The sequence below is a fragment of the Tasmannia lanceolata genome, unplaced genomic scaffold (assembly GCF_043159265.1).
Source record: "Tasmannia lanceolata isolate RefF3 unplaced genomic scaffold, GAP_Taslan_0.1 ptg000048l, whole genome shotgun sequence".
In the NCBI taxonomy this organism is placed as follows: Eukaryota; Viridiplantae; Streptophyta; class Magnoliopsida; order Canellales; family Winteraceae; genus Tasmannia; species Tasmannia lanceolata.
Window position 1 is genome coordinate 832,375 of NW_027518725.1, and position 20,857 is coordinate 853,231.

Below are 20,857 nucleotides of genomic sequence, written 5' to 3' on the forward strand. Positions count from 1 at the left end.
GGTAAACCCATAACTGAACCAATCAAGTTCGATTCTGGTTCGCTTCGGTTCCAAAGATAAGTGGTTCGGTTCTAGTTCCAAATTCTAGGAACCGATTGCAATCGGTTTGGTTCTAGCTATACCCCAGAACCGAACCGAACCGAACCATGTCCACCGATTCCATCATATGGCTTTCCATGAAATTGCCTAGCAAATCCCTCCAAAGTAATAAGATATTAATTTTTGTCTTATTCATATAATTCATCTCTTTCTTTTACACTTTCCTTATTAGTTGTGGACAAGGTTTTAAATTTCAATTTCGGGGTAATTTCGGTCCTCACCGAAACCGAAATTTTAGCCAAAATCCTGAAATTCCGACTGAAATTAGGTAGAGGCGCTCGAAATGTCGTTTTCTTGGGCCAAAATTTCGCCCGAAATTACCTAAATTTACGTAATTTCGGCTGAAATTTTGTAAAGGAATAAAAAATTAATATTTTATCAAGAATTTCACTGAAGAACACACCTTTCCATGAAATGATTTTTCAAAAATTGAATAGTTTACTTCTATTTTAGGAAAATTGCAAACCTACTATAGACCCTAGAATTGTTTGCCATGTAATATTATTTTTGCCGTAGAAACTTTATCCCCGTAAATCCAAACACCCTCTTAAAAAATTTCACACTCTATAGTGTCCCTATGTTAAAGATGTATATTTCTTGTGGCTTGTGGCTAAGATCAATCCAACTGGGCTGATTGACACAATTTTCTTCAAAACTTAATAAGCGTAAAAAGAGTTACATTGTTAAAAATACATAATTAATTAAAAACAAAAGCATCACACAAAATAAAATAAAATACGATAATTACACCTATTTTCAACACACATGAACCTATTTATAATTTCATTTTAATTAGCTGATGAATTTTCGAGCGTCCCCATCCATGTCGGAGGCAGCATCCCCGTCTGCTCGTGCAAGGTTTTAAATAATGGCGGTAACATCTTATACACACCCGCGACCTCCTTCATGCCACCACTCGCAACCTCACCACCATTGCCATTAGTCCAAACACTGATCTTTGGTTGTAATCCTTGTATTGCCCCAGCATTGATCTTCGCGATCTCTTGAAATAATCCCCCATTGATCATCATGTAATCCCTCAAATTGGCATAATTTCCATCCAAGGCCTTGAGCAATGTGCTAACATAGACGCCTTGTGCCTGCGCGAGTGCCACTACTCCCTCTGCCTCCTTTTGCTTTGCGTAAAGTTCCCCTAAAGCCGCTTGCTGACGAGCGAAGAGAGCTGCCTCTGCGGCCACTCGGCGGGCTTCGGCCTCCTTCTCCCTCTGATAGAGCTCTGCCTCTGCAGCCTTTTGCTTCTTGTAGAGCTCCCAATTTGCCTCTTGCACCTGGTTTTGAAAATAATTTCAAATAATAAGGGAATTTTTGGAGACCCAAAAAAAAGGTCATGTTTTCAAATAAAATTGTTTTAAGCTAATGATATTTACAAAAAGAAGATTATGCCTCCTTGGAGGGCATTATCTATAGCATCTATCTATATTGGGATTTGCTAGCGTCCATTGCAAAAGGGGTTCCGCGGATGGGCTGTTGCATGTGAGAGAAGCCACATAGGCTCACTTTTCAGCCGATTTTGTCTTCCTTCATGATGTGGCTGCTCTCACATGCAACAACCCATCCACGAAATGCATTTCCCGCTCTTGGTTTGATATTTTCACAAACCATCTTGTCTTTTAGTATTTAAAGAGCTGTCAAAAGGTAATTACATTTCCCGCTCTCAAGAGACAATTAAAGAAGAAAAGGCAGCTGGGTTTGTGCATCTATCAAAATATGGTAGTGCTGATAACATTTTCCAAAGCAAAGGTCTCCTGCTTTTCAGATGACAATTAAAACAGATGAATGCTAAATAGAAGATTGGTAAACTGACCCAATTTGCCCCTTGCACCTGATTTTTGAAAATAATTTTAAAGATTAAGGGATTATTTGTATACCAACAAAAAGAACCTTATTTTCAAATAAAATTATGTTAATCTAATGAAATTTACAAACAGATTAAGATTAAGGCCTCCTTGGAGGTCATTATCTGTATTATCTAACTATACTTCTATACCATACATAAAGCAAAGCTCTCTTACTTTTTATAAAACCTTGTCATAATTAAAGGCTTATTAGAACATTATGGAGGAGCATGAACTCGATATTGAAACAAACATTTCTGTAACAAGTTGAAACAAAAATGTCTCTAAAAGAGTGTGATATATTTCTAAACAACTAATAGTTATCTTTCTATCCACCAAATAATTATTATTGTAAGGGATTTGCTAGGGACTTTATTAGAAAGGCATTTCTTGTCTGGCTGTTGCATTAGAGAGCGGCCACCTCCGATAAACTAAATGAATAAGACAAACTTTGTTGAAAAGTAAGCCTCCGTGGCTGCTCTCTCATGCAACAGCCAGCTGTGAAATGCCGTTCATTGAAAGTCCCTAGCAAACCTCTTATTGTAAACAAGCAATCTTTGCAAATATACAGTTGAAACTCTAAGTAAAATATTCATTTGAAGGGGTCTCACAACATTGGAATAAACCAATCCACAGTTTCAAGATATCTTATGAGGGTCACATAAGTTATATGACTTTATGGTCAGTGGAACAACCTCTACTTTGTCGTAGGGAGCAAATGAATGTTTTACATACTATTTACCCCCATTAGGACTCCAATGATAAAATTAAAAAAAAAAAAATCATACATACCCTGGTTTCATATTCAACACTAGCCTTGCTAAGTAACTCAGCCTTGAGCTTCTCTGTCCGAGTTAAAGCATTCCTCCTCTCCACCTCCCTCTGCAACTCAGCCTCTCTAATCGCCACCGCCTTCGCCGCCTCAACCTCCGCCATCTGAACCTGTTGGGCCCACGAAGCCTTCTTCGTTCCCAAGTCAGCATTCGCCTCTGCCACATCAGCCTCCCTCTCATTCTCAAAGATCTTCACCTCAGCTTTCACCTTAATCTCCTCCTTCTTCCCCTCCCCTTGCCTTTTCGTTGAAAAAATCTTCGTCTCCGCATCGATCTTCGCTTCATTTTGCGTGGTCTGCCCCTCCCTAAGCTTAGACCCAATCTCCCCTTTCATCCTGGCCTCAGCCACATCCACCTTAGCTTGGTTTGCAGCCTCCATCTGGGTCTTTTGCCCCAAGTATGAAAAGTACTCATAGCCTTGAACATCCACAAGTTGCTTAACATTCGCGTTATAAATTAACAACCCAAATTGGTTCAATTCAAGCTGAACTTTCTCAAACACTTCTTGTTTAAAATCTTTTGTTCCTTTGAAGATTTCCTCCATGGTCATAGATGCGGCGAGGACGCGGGTCTCTCCTTCGATTACGCCTTGAACTAGCTCTTTGACGTGGTGGGAGAGCTTGTCGTGGGACGACATGAGTTTGGCGTATTTGAGGAGGCTATCTGTGGACCCCGATCCGAGGACGGTGCCGAGGGACGCGAGATCCCTCCTGCGATCCTCTAAGATCTCCACAACGTGAATGAGAGCTCTACCAGGGAACTCTCGGAACGGATGCCACCCTCACAGCATAGCTCGAGTGGCGATATAAAAAGAAAGAGATATGTCTCGATCCGGAGCCAGGGCTCGAAACCGAGACATACCTGAAATAAACTCAGAGTCGCCATCCATGGACATGCCATGGAACCAAAACAAATGCTCTGTTTGCAATGGATAACCAGAGATACAAAGGGTCCGTGCCTGATGACGAATGGGGAAGGGGTTAGGCGCCCCCAATTCGCCCAAGTGCGAACACTTGGTCTCTTATGCCATTTTTCATTAACTTCGAAGAAGTTTGGGTAAAAATCATGTGAAATGGGAACAAATATCCCCGAGTGAACGTCTACCTAATCATGCATGACTCGGGGATGAAATAATAAACACACATAAAGTAAGATAGAAGATGTGCCACCTAAGCATAGCTAGGTTATGAGTGACATGCCTAAAAGGTGTCTAAGTTCTGATGTGCAAACACATGCAAGCTATAGCTAAAGGTATAGGATCAGTACAAGAAAATAAGAAAACACATCAAAACATACGATGACTACACAACAAATCCTAAGACTCTAAATTATTAGCCCGAGTCTTCGGATGGTCTGGTATTCATCCAAAGAAGCCTACGTATCCCCGCCTCCACGAGAATCAAGGCAACGTAGTTCTTCGCGCCTATTCTAAGCTAGGATGCCTAAGACACCTAGACCTCTATATTAGACTCGATCTAAAAGACCGGACTAGTTATTAAAGCTTCTTGAACAATTATTTAAATTCCAGTGAATTGTAGATTTTAGGACACCCTATATGCCCTAACTAAATGCAGATTAGCCCTAGGCTAATGCAGGTGGTTCCTACAACCTATGTGTAACTAGGCTGTGTGTCCTAAGGAAAACAATAGGATCACTAACGCATCCTAGACCTAGTCATCAGTCGGCGATGTGAATCGCCAACTGACCGGACGGAGGCGCTCCTATAACTCTAGGACATACCCCTAACTCTAAAACAGGCACACAACAAACAAACAATCAAACAACCTATCAAAAGAAAAACCCTAACTCTAAAACTCTCTATCTAGGAGAAACTCCTAACTCTAGAGGAAGATCTTTTGAAAACAAGATTTTAAAGGTTTTTGAAGAAGGTTTAAAACATTTATTTACAAAAAAGTTTGGCTGGACTTGGGATATGGATCCCAAGCTGCACTACGTACCTCGTGAGAGAGGATCAAGCCAACGTAGTTCGAAACGAACTCTCAAACTACGCTTCTAAAAGAAACACTCAACACTTTAGATTTTTTTTAAGGTTTTTTTATATTTTCAAATGTTTTTTGATATTTTTAAAGTTTTCAAATGTTTTTTTTGGATTTTAAAGCTTTTCCAATGCTCAGAATCTTTAAATGTTTTCAATCTTAAAGGGAACACGCAAGAACAACCATAAACTAGGGCAAAGCCCTAAATCCAAAAGGGGAAACCCCGAATAAGCAACTAACGCCTCAAAGAGACGAACCACAACAAGAAAGATAGTGTCCCAAAAAGAGAGAAAACGATCCAAGATCCCAAGCAAGCAAAGCTCTAATAAGACTGAGTTAGTCTCCAATAAGAGCGAAGTAATCAACAACTCTAAAGGAGAAACTCCGAACTAACAACACTAAAGGGGGGGAACAAATGAGTCAGAGACTCTCTAATAACACTACCGAGTTAAAGACTCAACTCTAAAAGGGGAGGCCACTCTAACATGAGGCTAGGTAAGCCTCCTAAAGGGGAAACTCTCTATATGAGACGAGGCTTGTCTCCGAGACACAAATGACGTAAAAAGGAATAAGAGACCCTGTGCATATTTGGCAAAGGTAAAACACCCAGCCGGGCCGGACAGCTACCTAGCCCTAGGGTGCAACAAATGTGCAACCCAATACCCATAAGGGTAGGGGTATGAAGCCAAGCCGAGTAGGATGTTCTCCCAAAACCAAACGGCGCACAAAGAGGAGGTTTAACAAGAGAATGAGACCGGGCGGGTCTAAAAGGAATAAGAGACCTTGTGCATATTTAGCAAAGGTGAAACACCCAGCCGGGCCGGACAGCTACCTAGCCGTAGGGTGCAACAAATGTGCAACCCAATACCCATAAGGGTAGGGGTATGAAGCCAAGCCGAGTAGGGTGTTCCCCAAAACCAAACGGCACACAAAGAGGACTAACGAGAGAATGAGACCGGGCGGGTCTCCCAAACACACACAAAAATGGGCTCCAAGTAACCTTATCATTGCCCTTGCAAAGGGGGAAGCAAGGCTAAGACTCACCCTTATTTTAAATAAAATACCACTCTTCACTCAAATTTTTGAAAACCTTTGATCCAATGTCCGATCCGATCTGACAGTTATTTTACTCTATTCAAGTAGAACATCGTATTAAATTTTGGGACGAAACGGATTTGAAACACTCATGCAGATCGTGATTTTAAGCATACACATTTAATAATGAATTAAAATCATTTAAATGCTTAAAAATCATGCAAAAATCTAAAAAAAATGATGATGTCCTTTTTATCTCTTTGAATACAAGCGGGCTCCACATTAGCGGGTCCCACACCAGCGGGTCCCACACCAGCGGACCCCACACAAATGGGTCCCACATCAGCGGGCCCCACGCAAGCGGGTCCCACATAAACGGGTCCCACACACAGCGGGTCCCACATCAGCGGGCCCTACATAAACAGGTCCCACACAAACGGGTCCCACACAAACGGGTCCCACATCAGCGGACCCCACATCAGCGGGCCCCACACAAGCGGGTCCTACATAAACGGGTCCCACACACAGCGGGTCCCACATCAGCGTAAACGGGTCCCACACAAACGGGCCCCCATAACTAGAAATATCAAAATCTCAGAAAATCCAGCGAAGATTCCTTTCACAGTAGTTTTTTTCTCTTATTATTATTATTATTTTTTTTTAACCAAATTGTTAGGAACATCCATTAAAACAACGAAAGCAGATTCCTATTCAAATCTACTCAAATACAATCAACTGAAACATAAACTTTGTATATAAAAAATAAAAAATAAAAAAAATAAAAAAATCACACAGGAAAAGCTAACATCCAGAGAAAACATGATTTAAATTTCCAGTTCTAAGCATAAGCATTGAAAGTATATAAAAATAAAATGAGAAGAATTATGAAGGGAAATACCTTCTTTTACAAAGATCGGAGAAGACGATCGGAGCTAAGGTTTGGATCGGAAATGAATCGGAGATGGATCGGAGAAGTATCAGAGAAGGATCTCAGATCGGAGCTTAGATCGGAAAAAATGAATCTCAGATTTGCAGAAAAGGCCGGAGGAAAATGGGGGAAGACGATCAGAACACGGCCGGAGAAAATGGAAGCCGTAGGATTGGAGGTGTAGAGGTTGCCGGAGAAGGCGGTGGTGGCGGCCGTTGAGGGAAGAGGAGATGAAGGTTGGATCTCCGGCGGATTTGCCGGAGATGATGAGCTCTCTCCCTCTGCAATTCTCTCTTTCTCTCCCTCTTTCTTTTTTTTTCTTTTTTTTCTTTTTTTTCTTTTCCTTGGTCTTTCTCTGGTTTTTTTCACTGTCCTCTCTCTCGTTCTCCCTTCTTTTTTTTTCCTTTTTTTTTTGGTTTTCTTCTCCCTGGTTTTCTTCGCGAGAGAGATCAGAAGACCCATCATGAGTCATCATGATGGGAGAAAATGAGAATTTTTTGTCCCCCTCTTGTCCCCCCCAAATTCCCTTAAATTTTGCAAAAAAATAAATAAAAAAATAAAAAACAATTTTCAAATGGCATCGGATGCCATACGAAAACCAAAATTACTCATTACGCCCATTTTTAAAACCAAGAAAATGATGACTGTCCTTATTCTCTCTTTGACCACATAAGCGGGTCCCAAAACAGCGGGCCCCACACAAGCGGGCCCCACGCAAGCGGGCCCCACACAAGCGGGTCCCACACGAGCGGGCCCCACACGAGCGGATCCCACATCAGCGGGCCCCACACAAGCGGGTTCCACACAAGCGGGCCCCACACAATCGGGTCCCATATCAGCGGACCCCACATTCATTCATTTTCCGCCTGACCTCGGGATTTCATTCGAATACGCGGGTTTAGGGTCCTGTCAAAATGGGGTGTCTACACTTAGCTCGTTCGCTAGGCAAACGTGGTCGGATCTTGACGAAATTTCACAGGGACCTTGGTGGGACCCTAAGCTAGCTCAGGGTGCAATTTGGGACCCTAACGCACTGATTTGGGAAAGTTAAGCACAAAACATGGAGGTGCAGGGCACGGTCAAAATGGGGTGTCTACAGATGCCCCTCTTTGGCAGAGTGTGCTTGTCACACGATTGGCAAAGCTGACAAGACAACACATTTTGGCCGACCCGATTGTCAAAACAAAATAATTTTTTTGGGTTTTGATTCTAAAATGGTATTCACAAAGGTAAAATATCAAAGTAACACTATGAAACTCAAAGACTAAAAGCAAAGGGGAGATAACTTCTCACTGACTCTTAACTCGGTGCTTGCATTGAAGAATGAAGATTTTGATTGACAATTTAAACCAAGAATCACTTGGCTAATTATCGGGTGCTAAAACGGGTAAAAAATATTTGAGAAGACTCAAATTATCAATACCGGAATACAAGACGGGTAGAGAATGTTTGAGAAGACTCAAACTTTCAATACCGGATTACAAGACGGGTAGAGAATATTTGAGAAGACTCACATTTTCAATACCGGATACATCGAGTTTTTATCCTGGAATCGAGAGCCAGATCATTCAAAACGGGTAAAGAAATATTTGAGAAGATTCAAACTTTCGATACCGGAATACAAAACGGGTAGAGAACGTTTGAGAAGACTCAAACTTTCAATACCGGAAGGATGATGATATATCGAGTTTTTATCCTGGAATCGAGAGCCAGATCATTCAAAACGGGTAAAGAATGTTTGAGAAGACTCAAACTTTCAATACCGAATTACAAGACGGGTAGAGAATATTTGAGAAGACTCACATTTTCAATACCGGATACATCGAGTTTTTATCCTGGAATCGAGAGCCAGATCATTCAAAACGGGTAAAGAAATATTTGAGAAGATTCAAACTTTCGATACCGGAATACAAAACGGGTAGAGAACGTTTGAGAAGACTCAAACTTTCAATACCGGAATACAAGACGGGTAAAGAATATTTGAGAAGACTCAAATTTTCAATACCGGATTTCAAAACGGGTAAAAAATGTTTGAGAAGACTCAAACTTTCAATACCGGAATACAAGACGGGTAGAGAATATTTGAGAAGACCCAAATTTTCAATACCGGATTTCAAAACGGGTAACGAATGTTTGAGAAGACTCAAACTTTCAATACCGGAATACAAGACGGGTAGAGAATATTTGAGAAGACCCAAATTTTCAATACCGGATTTCAAAACGGGTAAAGAATGTTTGAGAAGACTCAAACCTTCAATACCGAAATACAAGACGGGTAGAGAATATTTGAGAAGACTCAAATTTTCAATACCGGATTTCAAAACGGGTAAAGAATGTTTGAGAAGACTCAAACCTTCAATACCGAAATACAAGACGGGTAGAGAATATTTGAGAAGACTCAAATTTTCAATACCGGATTTCAAAACGGGTAAAGAATGTTTGAGAAGACTCAAACTTTCAATACCGGAATACAAGACGGGTAGAGAATATTTGAGAAGACCCAAATTTTCAATACCGGATTTCAAAACGGGTAACGAATGTTTGAGAAGACTCAAACTTTCAATACCGGAATACAAGACGGGTAGAGAATATTTGAGAAGACCCAAATTTTCAATACCGGATTTCAAAACGGGTAACGAATGTTTGAGAAGACTCAAACTTTCAATACCGGAATACAAGACGGGTAGAGAATATTTGAGAAGACCCAAATTTTCAATACCGGATTTCAAAACGGGTAAAGAATGTTTGAGAAGACTCAAACCTTCAATACCGAAATACAAGACGGGTAGAGAATATTTGAGAAGACTCAAATTTTCAATACCGGATTTCAAAACGGGTAAAGAATGTTTGAGAAGACTCAAACCTTCAATACCGAAATACAAGACGGGTAGAGAATATTTGAGAAGACTCAAATTTTCAATACCGGATTTCAAAACGGGTAAAGAATGTTTGAGAAGACTCAAACTTTCAATACCGGAATACAAGACGGGTAGAGAATATTTGAGAAGACCCAAATTTTCAATACCGGATTTCAAAACGGGTAAAGAATGTTTGAGAAGACTCAAACTTTCTTTACCGGATTACAAAACGGGTAAAGAATGTTTGAGGAGACTCAAACTTTCGATACCGGATGGGGTGATGATATCTCGAATTTTTTTATTCTGAAAATGACGGTCAGATCACTCCTAACATAACCTCCTAGAGGTCAGAGAGGATGAAAAATAGTTAAAACATAGCATAGCTAGAAGCGATTAGGAAAACATGACTTTTACCCAAAGTACAACTCAAAGAAATTTGATGAAATCTTGCGGGCACTGGCCCCTTTAAACAAGTAAACCAAAAACTCTGCCTATATTTTGAAAATTGCAAATCTGAATTCCAAATTCCAATGAGGATTTTATATTTTTTTTTATTTTTTTATAATTGAAAAGAAACTGGAAATCGAGGGCCCAGAGTAATAACCATGAAAAGCCGCACAGGGAATATCAAAAGTCCGTGGCATTATGCCACGAAGAGCCAAGATGACAAAAATCGAGGGTCCACGGTAATAAACCATGAAGAGCCTAGCAATAAATCTGAGGTCCATGGTAATCAACCACAAAGAGCCCAGCTGGAAAGGAATCGGGGGTTCCCAACAATAAACCGTGGAGAGCCAAGCATTAAACCCGGGGTCCGCAGCGATGAGCGACAAAGAGCCCAATAGGAACAAAGATAAGCAATGGGAATGAATGGAATGATCATGGATAGTGGGTCCATGATATACCTTAAAGGATATATAACAAAGAGCCACTCATAGAGCAAGGGTCCATGGTGTACCTGACCGGTAGACCATGAAGAGCCAAGAATGAACAAGGATAATGACAAGCACTGGAGATGGATAGAATGAGTATGGATAGTGGGTCCATGATACAACTTGAAGGGCAGATCACGAAGAGCCACTCGGGAAGCAAGGGTCCATGGTATACTTGAATGGTAGACCACGAAGAGCCAAGAATGCATAAGACCTACACAGAAGACTTACTGATTGGAGAATTGATTTTTCTGGGATTAAACGTCTCTTGCTAAGAAAAATGGGAGTACGAGTTCCTTGCTGAGGATCGGACTTAAGTACTTGACGGGGCTTTCAGGTGTTTACCCTTCTTTAACAAGTGAAAAGCATTCTGCTAAGGTTTGACGATTGTGGGAGCAAATTCTAGATTCCGCTGGGGAAATTGATTTTCTTTAGAACTTGACTCTTTTAAGAAAGAGGGCTCATCTGAAGAGTTCAAAGATTTGGCTCAAGACGTGCTCGCATCTCTCTTACTTCAACTTGTTGTAAACACTGGCACTGATTGCCTTTGTATGCTTGATATCTTTTATGACGCAAGTCATAAAAGATGCCCCTAGTGTATTGTACTTCCATGACAAGAGTCTCAAGGAAAGTAGAACAAGGATAGATAAAGAAATTTTGGATTTGCATGGGTTCTTTCTTTGGAATAAAGATGGGATAATGGCTAAGCTCAAAGACTTCTCCTCTCATTGACCACTATGTGAGGTTCGCTCTTTCCCCTACCAACTGCATGAAACTTGACATATTCAGTCTGTCAGAGTAGGATACCTAAACCAGGATCTTTCATTTTGGAAGGTATACACCCCTTCCTTCCAGTGCCATACAACTTTTTAACCTTGAAAGAAAACAAATATGAATGAGGAATAGACTCCCAAGGACTCTATCAAAGAAGGTATAGATTATTCAAGGGACTCGACTACATTTTGATTCACTTTTAGATAAAATATGTTATTTTTTTATGGTAAGGCTAGCCACTCCTACAGTAATCTCGAAAACTATGTCAAGAGGCACTTCCTTCCGTCATCGGGATTTTCGTCATGGTTATTAACCCCTTCGGATTGCTCAGTCTTAATGCCCCTAGTTTAGAAAAGTATCAAAGCAAGTCTTGCCGACACTACTCGGATTCTGGGATCCTGCCTTGTTTGAGAATGCTTCTCCGTCTCCTTGATTTCTCTCTTCAAAAGAAGTCACTACTCAAACTTTGAAAATTCTGCACAACTGAAGAACTCCTTCGGTATCTCATCAATTTTCTCTTCATGGGAATTCTTCGCCTCTGACTAGATTGCCTCTTCAAAATTTCAATCCAGCAGACCGCTACCCTTACTTTGCATAAGCCAATCCCTTTGGTTAATGACTTAGCAAGCACATGATTTCATTTAGGCCGCCCTTTCGGGTTTTCAACCTAGTGGGTCTTCAGACTCTCGTTCTTTTTTCTGTTTTTGCTTTCATTTGCCTTGAACCTTTGCTTGTTTCACCAGAAGGACTTTCTAGGTGGGCTTGGGTTCAAAAGGGGTGGGATATTTAAAGTTCAAACGATTTGGACCGAATCTGGTCTTGCCAGACTACCTACGTACCCCAAAAATGGAGGATCAGATCCGCGTAGTTCGCTGTGGGATTTTTCAAAGAATGGTTTAGCATTTAGCTTCAAAATTTTGAAAGGGATTTTATCCCAAGGTTTGACCGAACCTGAATTAATCAAGTTGCCTACGTACCCCTGAAGAGATGGGGATCAGGTCCGACGTAGTTCGGGCGCATAAATGCCCCGGGTTTATAATGTGTTTGAAAAGAAGTATTGGCTTTAAATTGTTGGCCCAAAGGGTTCTCAAAAGGCTTTTAAAACGTTAGGATTTTGGCTATTAAGGCTCAAACGTCCAATGATGGCCTCCTGATATATTTGATGTACAAGCTCTTTTGCTTAAGGTTCAAAGACTTTGATTTTTTTTTTATTTTTTTTATTTTTTTCGAGGAGTCTGGCGGTTTTCTGGCAAAACTTCAACCACTGTGCTCCACTCCCTCTGAAAATCTTCTCTCAATATTTCATCAGCTCCACAGGATGTCTGACGCTTCACTTTCTAAAATTTTCACTTTCAACTTGATGTCTAAAGATGGTGGAGCCCTGTCTTGGATCACACCAGAGCATTCACCTGGTTTATCCTTGTAGGATCAAACAAGACTTCCTTGAACCCCTCTAAATAGGTTTATCAATTCCTCACGCTCCTCGGGAGATAACGTTTTGCCAATCCATCTTTCCCGAGTTTCGGATTTCGATACCACTATCGATAACTTCGATTTCTTCTTCAAGTGGCTATGCTAGACGCTCTTCCTCTCGTTTGACCTTTTCAGATCTCGAGGGGAATTTCGTCTGCAATCTCATCCAAGAGGGCGTCTTTAGTTGTTTAAACATTAGATCTAAAGAGTGAATCACAGAACATCGAAGACTTGAAACCAAACCAAAAACTTTATTGAATCGAAGACTCTTAAGTACATCAGTAACTCTCCTTTTTTTTTCGACGCGCCTCAATGGGCTCTACATTGAACTTGACAAAGGATGAAAACAACAGACTATGAATGAACACGACTGACAAACATGACACACTTTTTTTTTTTTTTTTTTTTTTTTTTTTTTTTTCGATAATGACGAACTGGAACTGAAAGTATATGAGTAGTACACCTTCTTCCATGATGTCAATGACTTGGGGTTCAACTCTGATATAAGTCCTGTTGACTTGATTAGGTGAAATGAAAGGAAACTGGTTTAACCAATGGGTGAGATCAATTAGGTCAGACTCCTGTCATAGAATTGACAAAAACTGATTTTAGTATGAGGCAATCTCATGAAAATGATATACACAAGTTGAAACAAGAGATAATACAAACACATCTCTCCCTTGAATAAAACTAACAGCAGAACTGTAAGAAGGATCATGGTAGGGTAAGCACATGACTTATCAATAATCCTAAAGGATAGCGATCATACTGAAAATGAGTTGAGTAAAATCCGGCAGCATGACGGCCCTAAAAGGATCGTGGTAGAGTAAACTCACGGCTTATCGATAACTCTGAAAAGATAGCGATCACGCTCAAGGTGTTTATACAAAATTCGGCAGCATGACGGCTATATAGGGTGATTCCCACAACTCAACATAAGGGTAAATGAATAGAAACTCAGTAATGTAGGACTCTCAGCAAGGATACTTGCACTCAAATAATGATGACAAGATAAGCACACAATCAACAAGCAGAATATGGTCACCACGGAGATATAATCACATGAAGGATTGACAATGAATGACGACGCTTGGTCATGGGTTGGATTTGCGACCAAAGATATATCATGGCTATAGAGACATCGGACAAGCCATCGACCAGATCTAAGACACAACAAAGAATGGATATACAATCAAAATGGCAGCAAGTAGACTGTGGCCATGATAGTGACAAGTACGGGCCACCCGTCAGGTGAATCCGAAAGAATGCACATATAATTGATTAAACCAGGAATCCCCACTAGAAATGGGTCCTAATCTAATCAACCGACATAATCGTATACACACAAGAGATATGTACAATCTGAGGACGAGATGACAGATTATGGTTTCAACAATGGCAAGGGAAATGACACCAACCAAATCAAGAGAATATAGATATGATAAATTAGACCAGGAATACCCACCGAAAATGGGTCTTAATCTAGACAATCAACTCAACAAATGGTGTAGGTACAAGAAGGTAACTAGAAATCGACTCAGCAAATAAATTATGTACAAAGGAACGACACAACTATACACTCGAGAGACAAAAGGCAGACCATGGTCAGAATAATGATAGAGGAAAATTACTGACCAGGTCCGAAGGCTGGGGAATGAAACAATGTGGCTAATGGATAGACCAGAAAACTTCATTGATAGACAGGCCCTGGTCTAACAGCTAGCAAAAAGAATGGATAACAAAGAATCAAGAAATGAACACAGGCTATAAAAGGTGGTGAACAAGAATCATCAGCCTGATCCAAGAAAGAAATAGTGAACAAACTCTAATCGGCGATAATAGATCAGAAAATCTCTGTAGAAAGCAGGCCCCGATCTCAGCCGACAAAAACGGATATGAATCCGAGATATAGGAATAATCATATGATAAAGATGACAGGGTAGACCGCGATCTGGATGATGACCAAGCAAGAGCAAGAGTCATCGACCGGGTCTGAAAGAATGGTACGACTGAACTAGATAGAGAAACCTTATTCGGAAGGATAAGCCCTAATCTAAGAATAATATACTATACACACACACATATATATATATACACCCTAACCAGGGGCACCAGCCCTAACCTGATCTAGCGGAGTCGAGAAAGTCTCGACTCACGACAGACTCGTGAGTGTACTAGGACTGCTGTAGCCACATAAAGTGAGCTACCCTAGTCTACAAATGGGACAAGGCTCCTAACTCTAGGCTTCACATGCGTGAGCAACACATGTTCGACCCTTATATGAATGCAATATACTTATATAAACACAGGTACTTCCTAGTTGGGTTTCACTAAGTCAGTACGTATATACATAATATATAAAACAAAATAGGGCTCCGGACTCAATCTAATGGGTACTATGCGTATGAAACATACTTAATATGTATAACAAAAGTACGCCCAATGTTATACATAGTATGCTTCATTGCTCATCGGCTGCTGTAAACACAAGTACGCCCAGTGTTTACGGCTGCAGCACCGGCGCATAGCTTGGAAATAGATTCAACAGTACCATCAGGGTGTAATGACATCCCAGTCGGGCACGCATTCAATCTATCCCGTGGAGCCAATAATAATGAAAAACAATGAAATAAGTAAAGAATAAACAATATGATAACATATGATGTGCAGTGTGTGAATCCCTTGTTTTAATTACGCACCTATCTGGTGCCCCTGGATTCTAACGATAGAATTCCCATTTAAAATGATTTTAGCTCAAATTTCTCCGAAGTTAGCAAAAATGGCATTTATATAGAGTTAGGCAATATTTCAAGAACTCCCCAGCAGAGTCGCCAGCCTGTGGACCCCGATCCGAGGACGGTGCCGAGGGACGCGAGATCCCTCCTGCGATCCTCTAAGATCTCCACAACGTGAATGAGAGCTCTACCAGGGAACTCTCGGAACGGATGCCACCCTCACAGCATAGCTCGAGTGGCGATATAAAAAGAAAGAGATATGTCTCGATCCGGAGCCAGGGCTCGACAGCCTGTGGACCCCGATCCGAGGACGGTGAGGGAACAAGTCCCTAACACCCTCTGGATCTCCACAACGTGTAGGAGAGCTCTGCCAAGGAACTCTCGAAACGGATGCCACCCTCACTGCATAGCATGAGTGGCGATACAAAAAGAAAGAGATATATCTTGATCCGGAACCGAGGCTCGAAACCGAGATATATCTAAAAATAACTCAGAGTCGCCATCCATGGACAAGCCATGGAACCAAAACAAATGCTCTGTTTGCAATGGATAACCAGAGATACAAAGGGTCCGTGCCTGGTTACGAATGGGGAAGGGGTTAGGCGCCCCCAATTCGCCCGAGTGCGAACACTTGGTCTCTTATGCCATTTATTATTAACTCCAAAGAAGTTTGGGTAAAAATCATATGAAATGGGAACAATCATCAGGAATCGTCTACCTAAGCATGCATTTCCTGATGATAATATAATAAGCGCATAAAATGAAATGAAAGATGTGCCACCTAAGCATAGCTAGGTTATGAGTGACAAGCCTAATGGGTGTCTAAGTTCTGATGTGCAAACACATGCAAGCTATAGCTAAAGGTATAGGATCAGTACAAAAAGTAAGAAAACACATCAAAACATACGATGACTACACAACAAATCCTAAGACTCTAAATTATTAGCCCGAGTCCTCGGATGGTCTGGTATTCATCCAAAGAAGCCTACGTATCCCCGCCTCCACGAGAATCAAGGCAACGTAGTTCTTCGCGCCTATTCTAAGCTATGATGCCTAAGACACCTAGCCCTCTATCCTAGACTCGATCTAAAAGACCGGACCAATTATTAAAGTTTATTGTACGATTATTTAAATTCCAGTGAATTGTGAATTTTAGGACACCCTATATGCCCTAACTAAATGCAGATTAGCCCTAGGCTAATGCAGGTGGTTCCTACAACCTATGTGTAACTAGGCTGTGTGTCCTAAGGAAAACCAAGGGATCGCTAACGTATCCAAGACCTAGTCATCAGTCGGCGATGTGAATCGCCAACTGACCGGACGGAGGCGTTCCTATAACTCTAGGACAGACCCCTAACTCTAAAACAAGCACACAGCAAACAAACAATCAAACAACCTATCAAAAGAAAAACCCTAACTCTAAAACTCTCTATCTAGGAGAAAATCCTAACTCTAGAGGAAGATCTTTTGAAAACAAGATTTTAAAGGTTTTTGAAGAAGGTTGAAAATATTTATTTACAAAAAAGTTTGGCTGGACTTGGGATGTAAATCCCAAGCTGCACTACGTACCTCGTGAGAGAGGATCAAGCCAACGTAGTTCGAAACGAACTCTCAAACTACGCTTCTAAAAGAAACACTCAACACTTTAGATTTTTTTTAAGGTTTTTTTATATTTTCAAATGTTTTTTGATATTTTTAAAGTTTTCAAATGTTTTTTTTGGATTTTAAAGCTTTTCCAATGCTCAGAATCTTTAAATGTTTTCAATCTTAAAGGGAACACGCAAGAACAACCATAAACTAGGGCAAAGCCCTAAATCCAAAAGGGGAAACCCCGAATAAGCAACTAACGCCTCAAAGAGACGAACCACAACAAGAAAGATAGTGTCCCAAAAAGAGAGAAAACGATCCAAGATCCCAAGCAAGCAAAGCTCTAATAAGACTGAGTTAGTCTCCAATAAGAGCGAAGTAATCAACAACTCTAAAGGAGAAACTCCGAACTAACAACACTAAAGGGGGGGAACAAATGAGTCAGAGACTCTCTAATAACACTACCGAGTTAAAGACTCAACTCTAAAAGGGGAGGCCACTCTAACATGAGGCTAGGTAAGCCTCCTAAAGGGGAAACTCTCTATATGAGACGAGGCTTGTCTCCGAGACACAAATGACGTAAAAAGGAATAAGAGACCCTGTGCATATTTGGCAAAGGTAAAACACCCAGCCGGGCCGGACAGCTACCTAGCCCTAGGGTGCAACAAATGTGCAACCCAATACCCATAAGGGTAGGGGTATGAAGCCAAGCCGAGTAGGATGTTCTCCCAAAACCAAACGGCGCACAAAGAGGAGGTTTAACAAGAGAATGAGACCGGGCGGGTCTAAAAGGAATAAGAGACCTTGTGCATATTTAGCAAAGGTGAAACACCCAGCCGGGCCGGACAGCTACCTAGCCGTAGGGTGCAACAAATGTGCAACCCAATACCCATAAGGGTAGGGGTATGAAGCCAAGCCGAGTAGGGTGTTCCCCAAAACCAAACGGCACACAAAGAGGACTAACGAGAGAATGAGACCGGGCGGGTCTCCCAAACACACACAAAAATGGGCTCCAAGTAACCTTATCATTGCCCTTGCAAAGGGGGAAGCAAGGCTAAGACTCACCCTTATTTTAAATAAAATACCACTCTTCACTCAAATTTTTGAAAACCTTTGATCCAATGTCCGATCCGATCTGACAGTTATTTTACTCTATTCAAGTAGAACATCGTATTAAATTTTGGGACGAAACGGATTTGAAACACTCATGCAGATCGTGATTTTAAGCATACACATTTAATAATGAATTAAAATCATTTAAATGCTTAAAAATCATGCAAAAATCTAAAAAAAATGATGATGTCCTTTTTATCTCTTTGAATACAAGCGGGCTCCACATTAGCGGGTCCCACACCAGCGGGTCCCACACCAGCGGACCCCACACAAATGGGTCCCACATCAGCGGGCCCCACGCAAGCGGGTCCCACATAAACGGGTCCCACACACAGCGGGTCCCACATCAGCGGGCCCTACATAAACAGGTCCCACACAAACGGGTCCCACACAAACGGGTCCCACATCAGCGGACCCCACATCAGCGGGCCCCACACAAGCGGGTCCTACATAAACGGGTCCCACACACAGCGGGTCCCACATCAGCGTAAACGGGTCCCACACAAACGGGCCCCCATAACTAGAAATATCAAAATCTCAGAAAATCCAGCGAAGATTCCTTTCACAGTAGTTTTTTTCTCTTATTATTATTATTATTTTTTTTTAACCAAATTGTTAGGAACATCCATTAAAACAACGAAAGCAGATTCCTATTCAAATCTACTCAAATACAATCAACTGAAACATAAACTTTGTATATAAAAAATAAAAAATAAAAAAAATAAAAAAATCACACAGGAAAAGCTAACATCCAGAGAAAACATGATTTAAATTTCCAGTTCTAAGCATAAGCATTGAAAGTATATAAAAATAAAATGAGAAGAATTATGAAGGGAAATACCTTCTTTTACAAAGATCGGAGAAGACGATCGGAGCTAAGGTTTGGATCGGAAATGAATCGGAGATGGATCGGAGAAGTATCAGAGAAGGATCTCAGATCGGAGCTTAGATCGGAAAAAATGAATCTCAGATTTGCAGAAAAGGCCGGAGGAAAATGGGGGAAGACGATCAGAACACGGCCGGAGAAAATGGAAGCCGTAGGATTGGAGGTGTAGAGGTTGCCGGAGAAGGCGGTGGTGGCGGCCGTTGAGGGAAGAGGAGATGAAGGTTGGATCTCCGGCGGATTTGCCGGAGATGATGAGCTCTCTCCCTCTGCAATTCTCTCTTTCTCTCCCTCTTTCTTTTTTTTTCTTTTTTTTCTTTTTTTTCTTTTCCTTGGTCTTTCTCTGGTTTTTTTCACTGTCCTCTCTCTCGTTCTCCCTTCTTTTTTTTTCCTTTTTTTTTTGGTTTTCTTCTCCCTGGTTTTCTTCGCGAGAGAGATCAGAAGACCCATCATGAGTCATCATGATGGGAGAAAATGAGAATTTTTTGTCCCCCTCTTGTCCCCCCCAAATTCCCTTAAATTTTGCAAAAAAATAAATAAAAAAATAAAAAACAATTTTCAAATGGCATCGGATGCCATACGAAAACCAAAATTACTCATTACGCCCATTTTTAAAACCAAGAAAATGATGACTGTCCTTATTCTCTCTTTGACCACATAAGCGGGTCCCAAAACAGCGGGCCCCACACAAGCGGGCCCCACGCAAGCGGGCCCCACACAAGCGGGTCCCACACGAGCGGGCCCCACACGAGCGGATCCCACATCAGCGGGCCCCACACAAGCGGGTTCCACACAAGCGGGCCCCACACAATCGGGTCCCATATCAGCGGACCCCACATTCATTCATTTTCCGCCTGACCTCGGGATTTCATTCGAATACGCGGGTTTAGGGTCCTGTCAAAATGGGGTGTCTACACTTAGCTCGTTCGCTAGGCAAACGTGGTCGGATCTTGACGAAATTTCACAGGGACCTTGGTGGGACCCTAAGCTAGCTCAGGGTGCAATTTGGGACCCTAACGCACTGATTTGGGAAAGTTAAGCACAAAACATGGAGGTGCAGGGCACGGTCAAAATGGGGTGTCTACACTATCGTAGTCATCGACTCGTGGGCCGATGGTGAAGACGGCAGGGAGGAGAAAGGGGAGCTTCTCAGCGCTCATCGCCTGGACTTCGAACGTGTAGTTTACGGGGGAGATGTCGAAGACGCTGTAGGATTGGCCGGGGAGGATATATGCTTTCTTGGCTAGTTTTATGTCCTTAACATTGTAGCCAGTGATTACTAAGTACTCAGTTGCCTTGGCAACTTTGTACCACCACACCATGGTTAGAAAATGAGAGAGAAAATGAGAGAGAGAGAGAGAGAGAGATGTTGAGAAGGAGAGGAGGAGAGAGATGTGAAGAAGGAGAAGAGCAGGTGGGGGGATTATAAAGGAGGGAAGAAGGGGGTTTGGTAGAAGGAGAGAGGATAATGCTTATGCAGAGGTTGTTGTTGTGTAGTGGGCAAATTGAATGGGAAACGATATTTTTTTAAGGGAGTTGCTCCATTCAGGAGGTGGCTGGTGTAACATGAGACAGACCAGCTGCGAAATGCCTCTTGCCATGGACCCTAGCAAATCCCTTTCTTTAATATATGTCCTTCTCCATTATGTAAGAATCCCTCACTTTTACAATAAGAGAGAATAAAGAATCCAATTTCTGATAACATTGGCTCAGCTTTCTCAGGAACCCATTTAGGGATTTCCACGAAATTGGAT

The 20,857-nt window shown here is 41.5% G+C and overlaps 1 protein-coding gene across 1 annotated transcript; it reads right to left on the reverse strand.

Annotated features, from left to right (window-relative positions):
* Positions 1–733: 733 nt before the first annotated feature.
* On the reverse strand, positions 734–20,774 carry LOC143864183 (flotillin-like protein 4). Its single transcript, XM_077375060.1, has 3 exons — positions 20,191–20,774; positions 2,748–3,451; positions 734–1,388 (listed from the first exon to the last, which is right to left on the reverse strand). The coding sequence occupies exons 1-3, from the start codon at positions 20,423–20,425 to the stop codon at positions 888–890; spliced, it is 1,440 nt and encodes a 479-aa protein (XP_077231175.1). The 5' UTR covers positions 20,426–20,774; the 3' UTR covers positions 734–887.
* Between the last annotated feature and the right edge of the window lie 83 nt (positions 20,775–20,857).

Excerpts from the sequence above, each read along its gene's own strand:
- LOC143864183 (XM_077375060.1), bottom strand. The coding sequence starts at position 20,425 with ATGGTGTGGTGGTACAAAGTTGCCAAGGCAACTGAGTACTTAGTAATC. Across the intron at positions 3,452-20,190 it reads ACGAGTCGATGACTACGATA|ATAGCCTCCTCAAATACGCC; the intron begins GTGTAGACACCC and ends CGGGGTCCACAG. Across the intron at positions 1,389-2,747 it reads GTGTTGAATATGAAACCAGG|GTGCAAGAGGCAAATTGGGA; the intron begins GTATGTATGATT and ends TTTCAAAACCAG.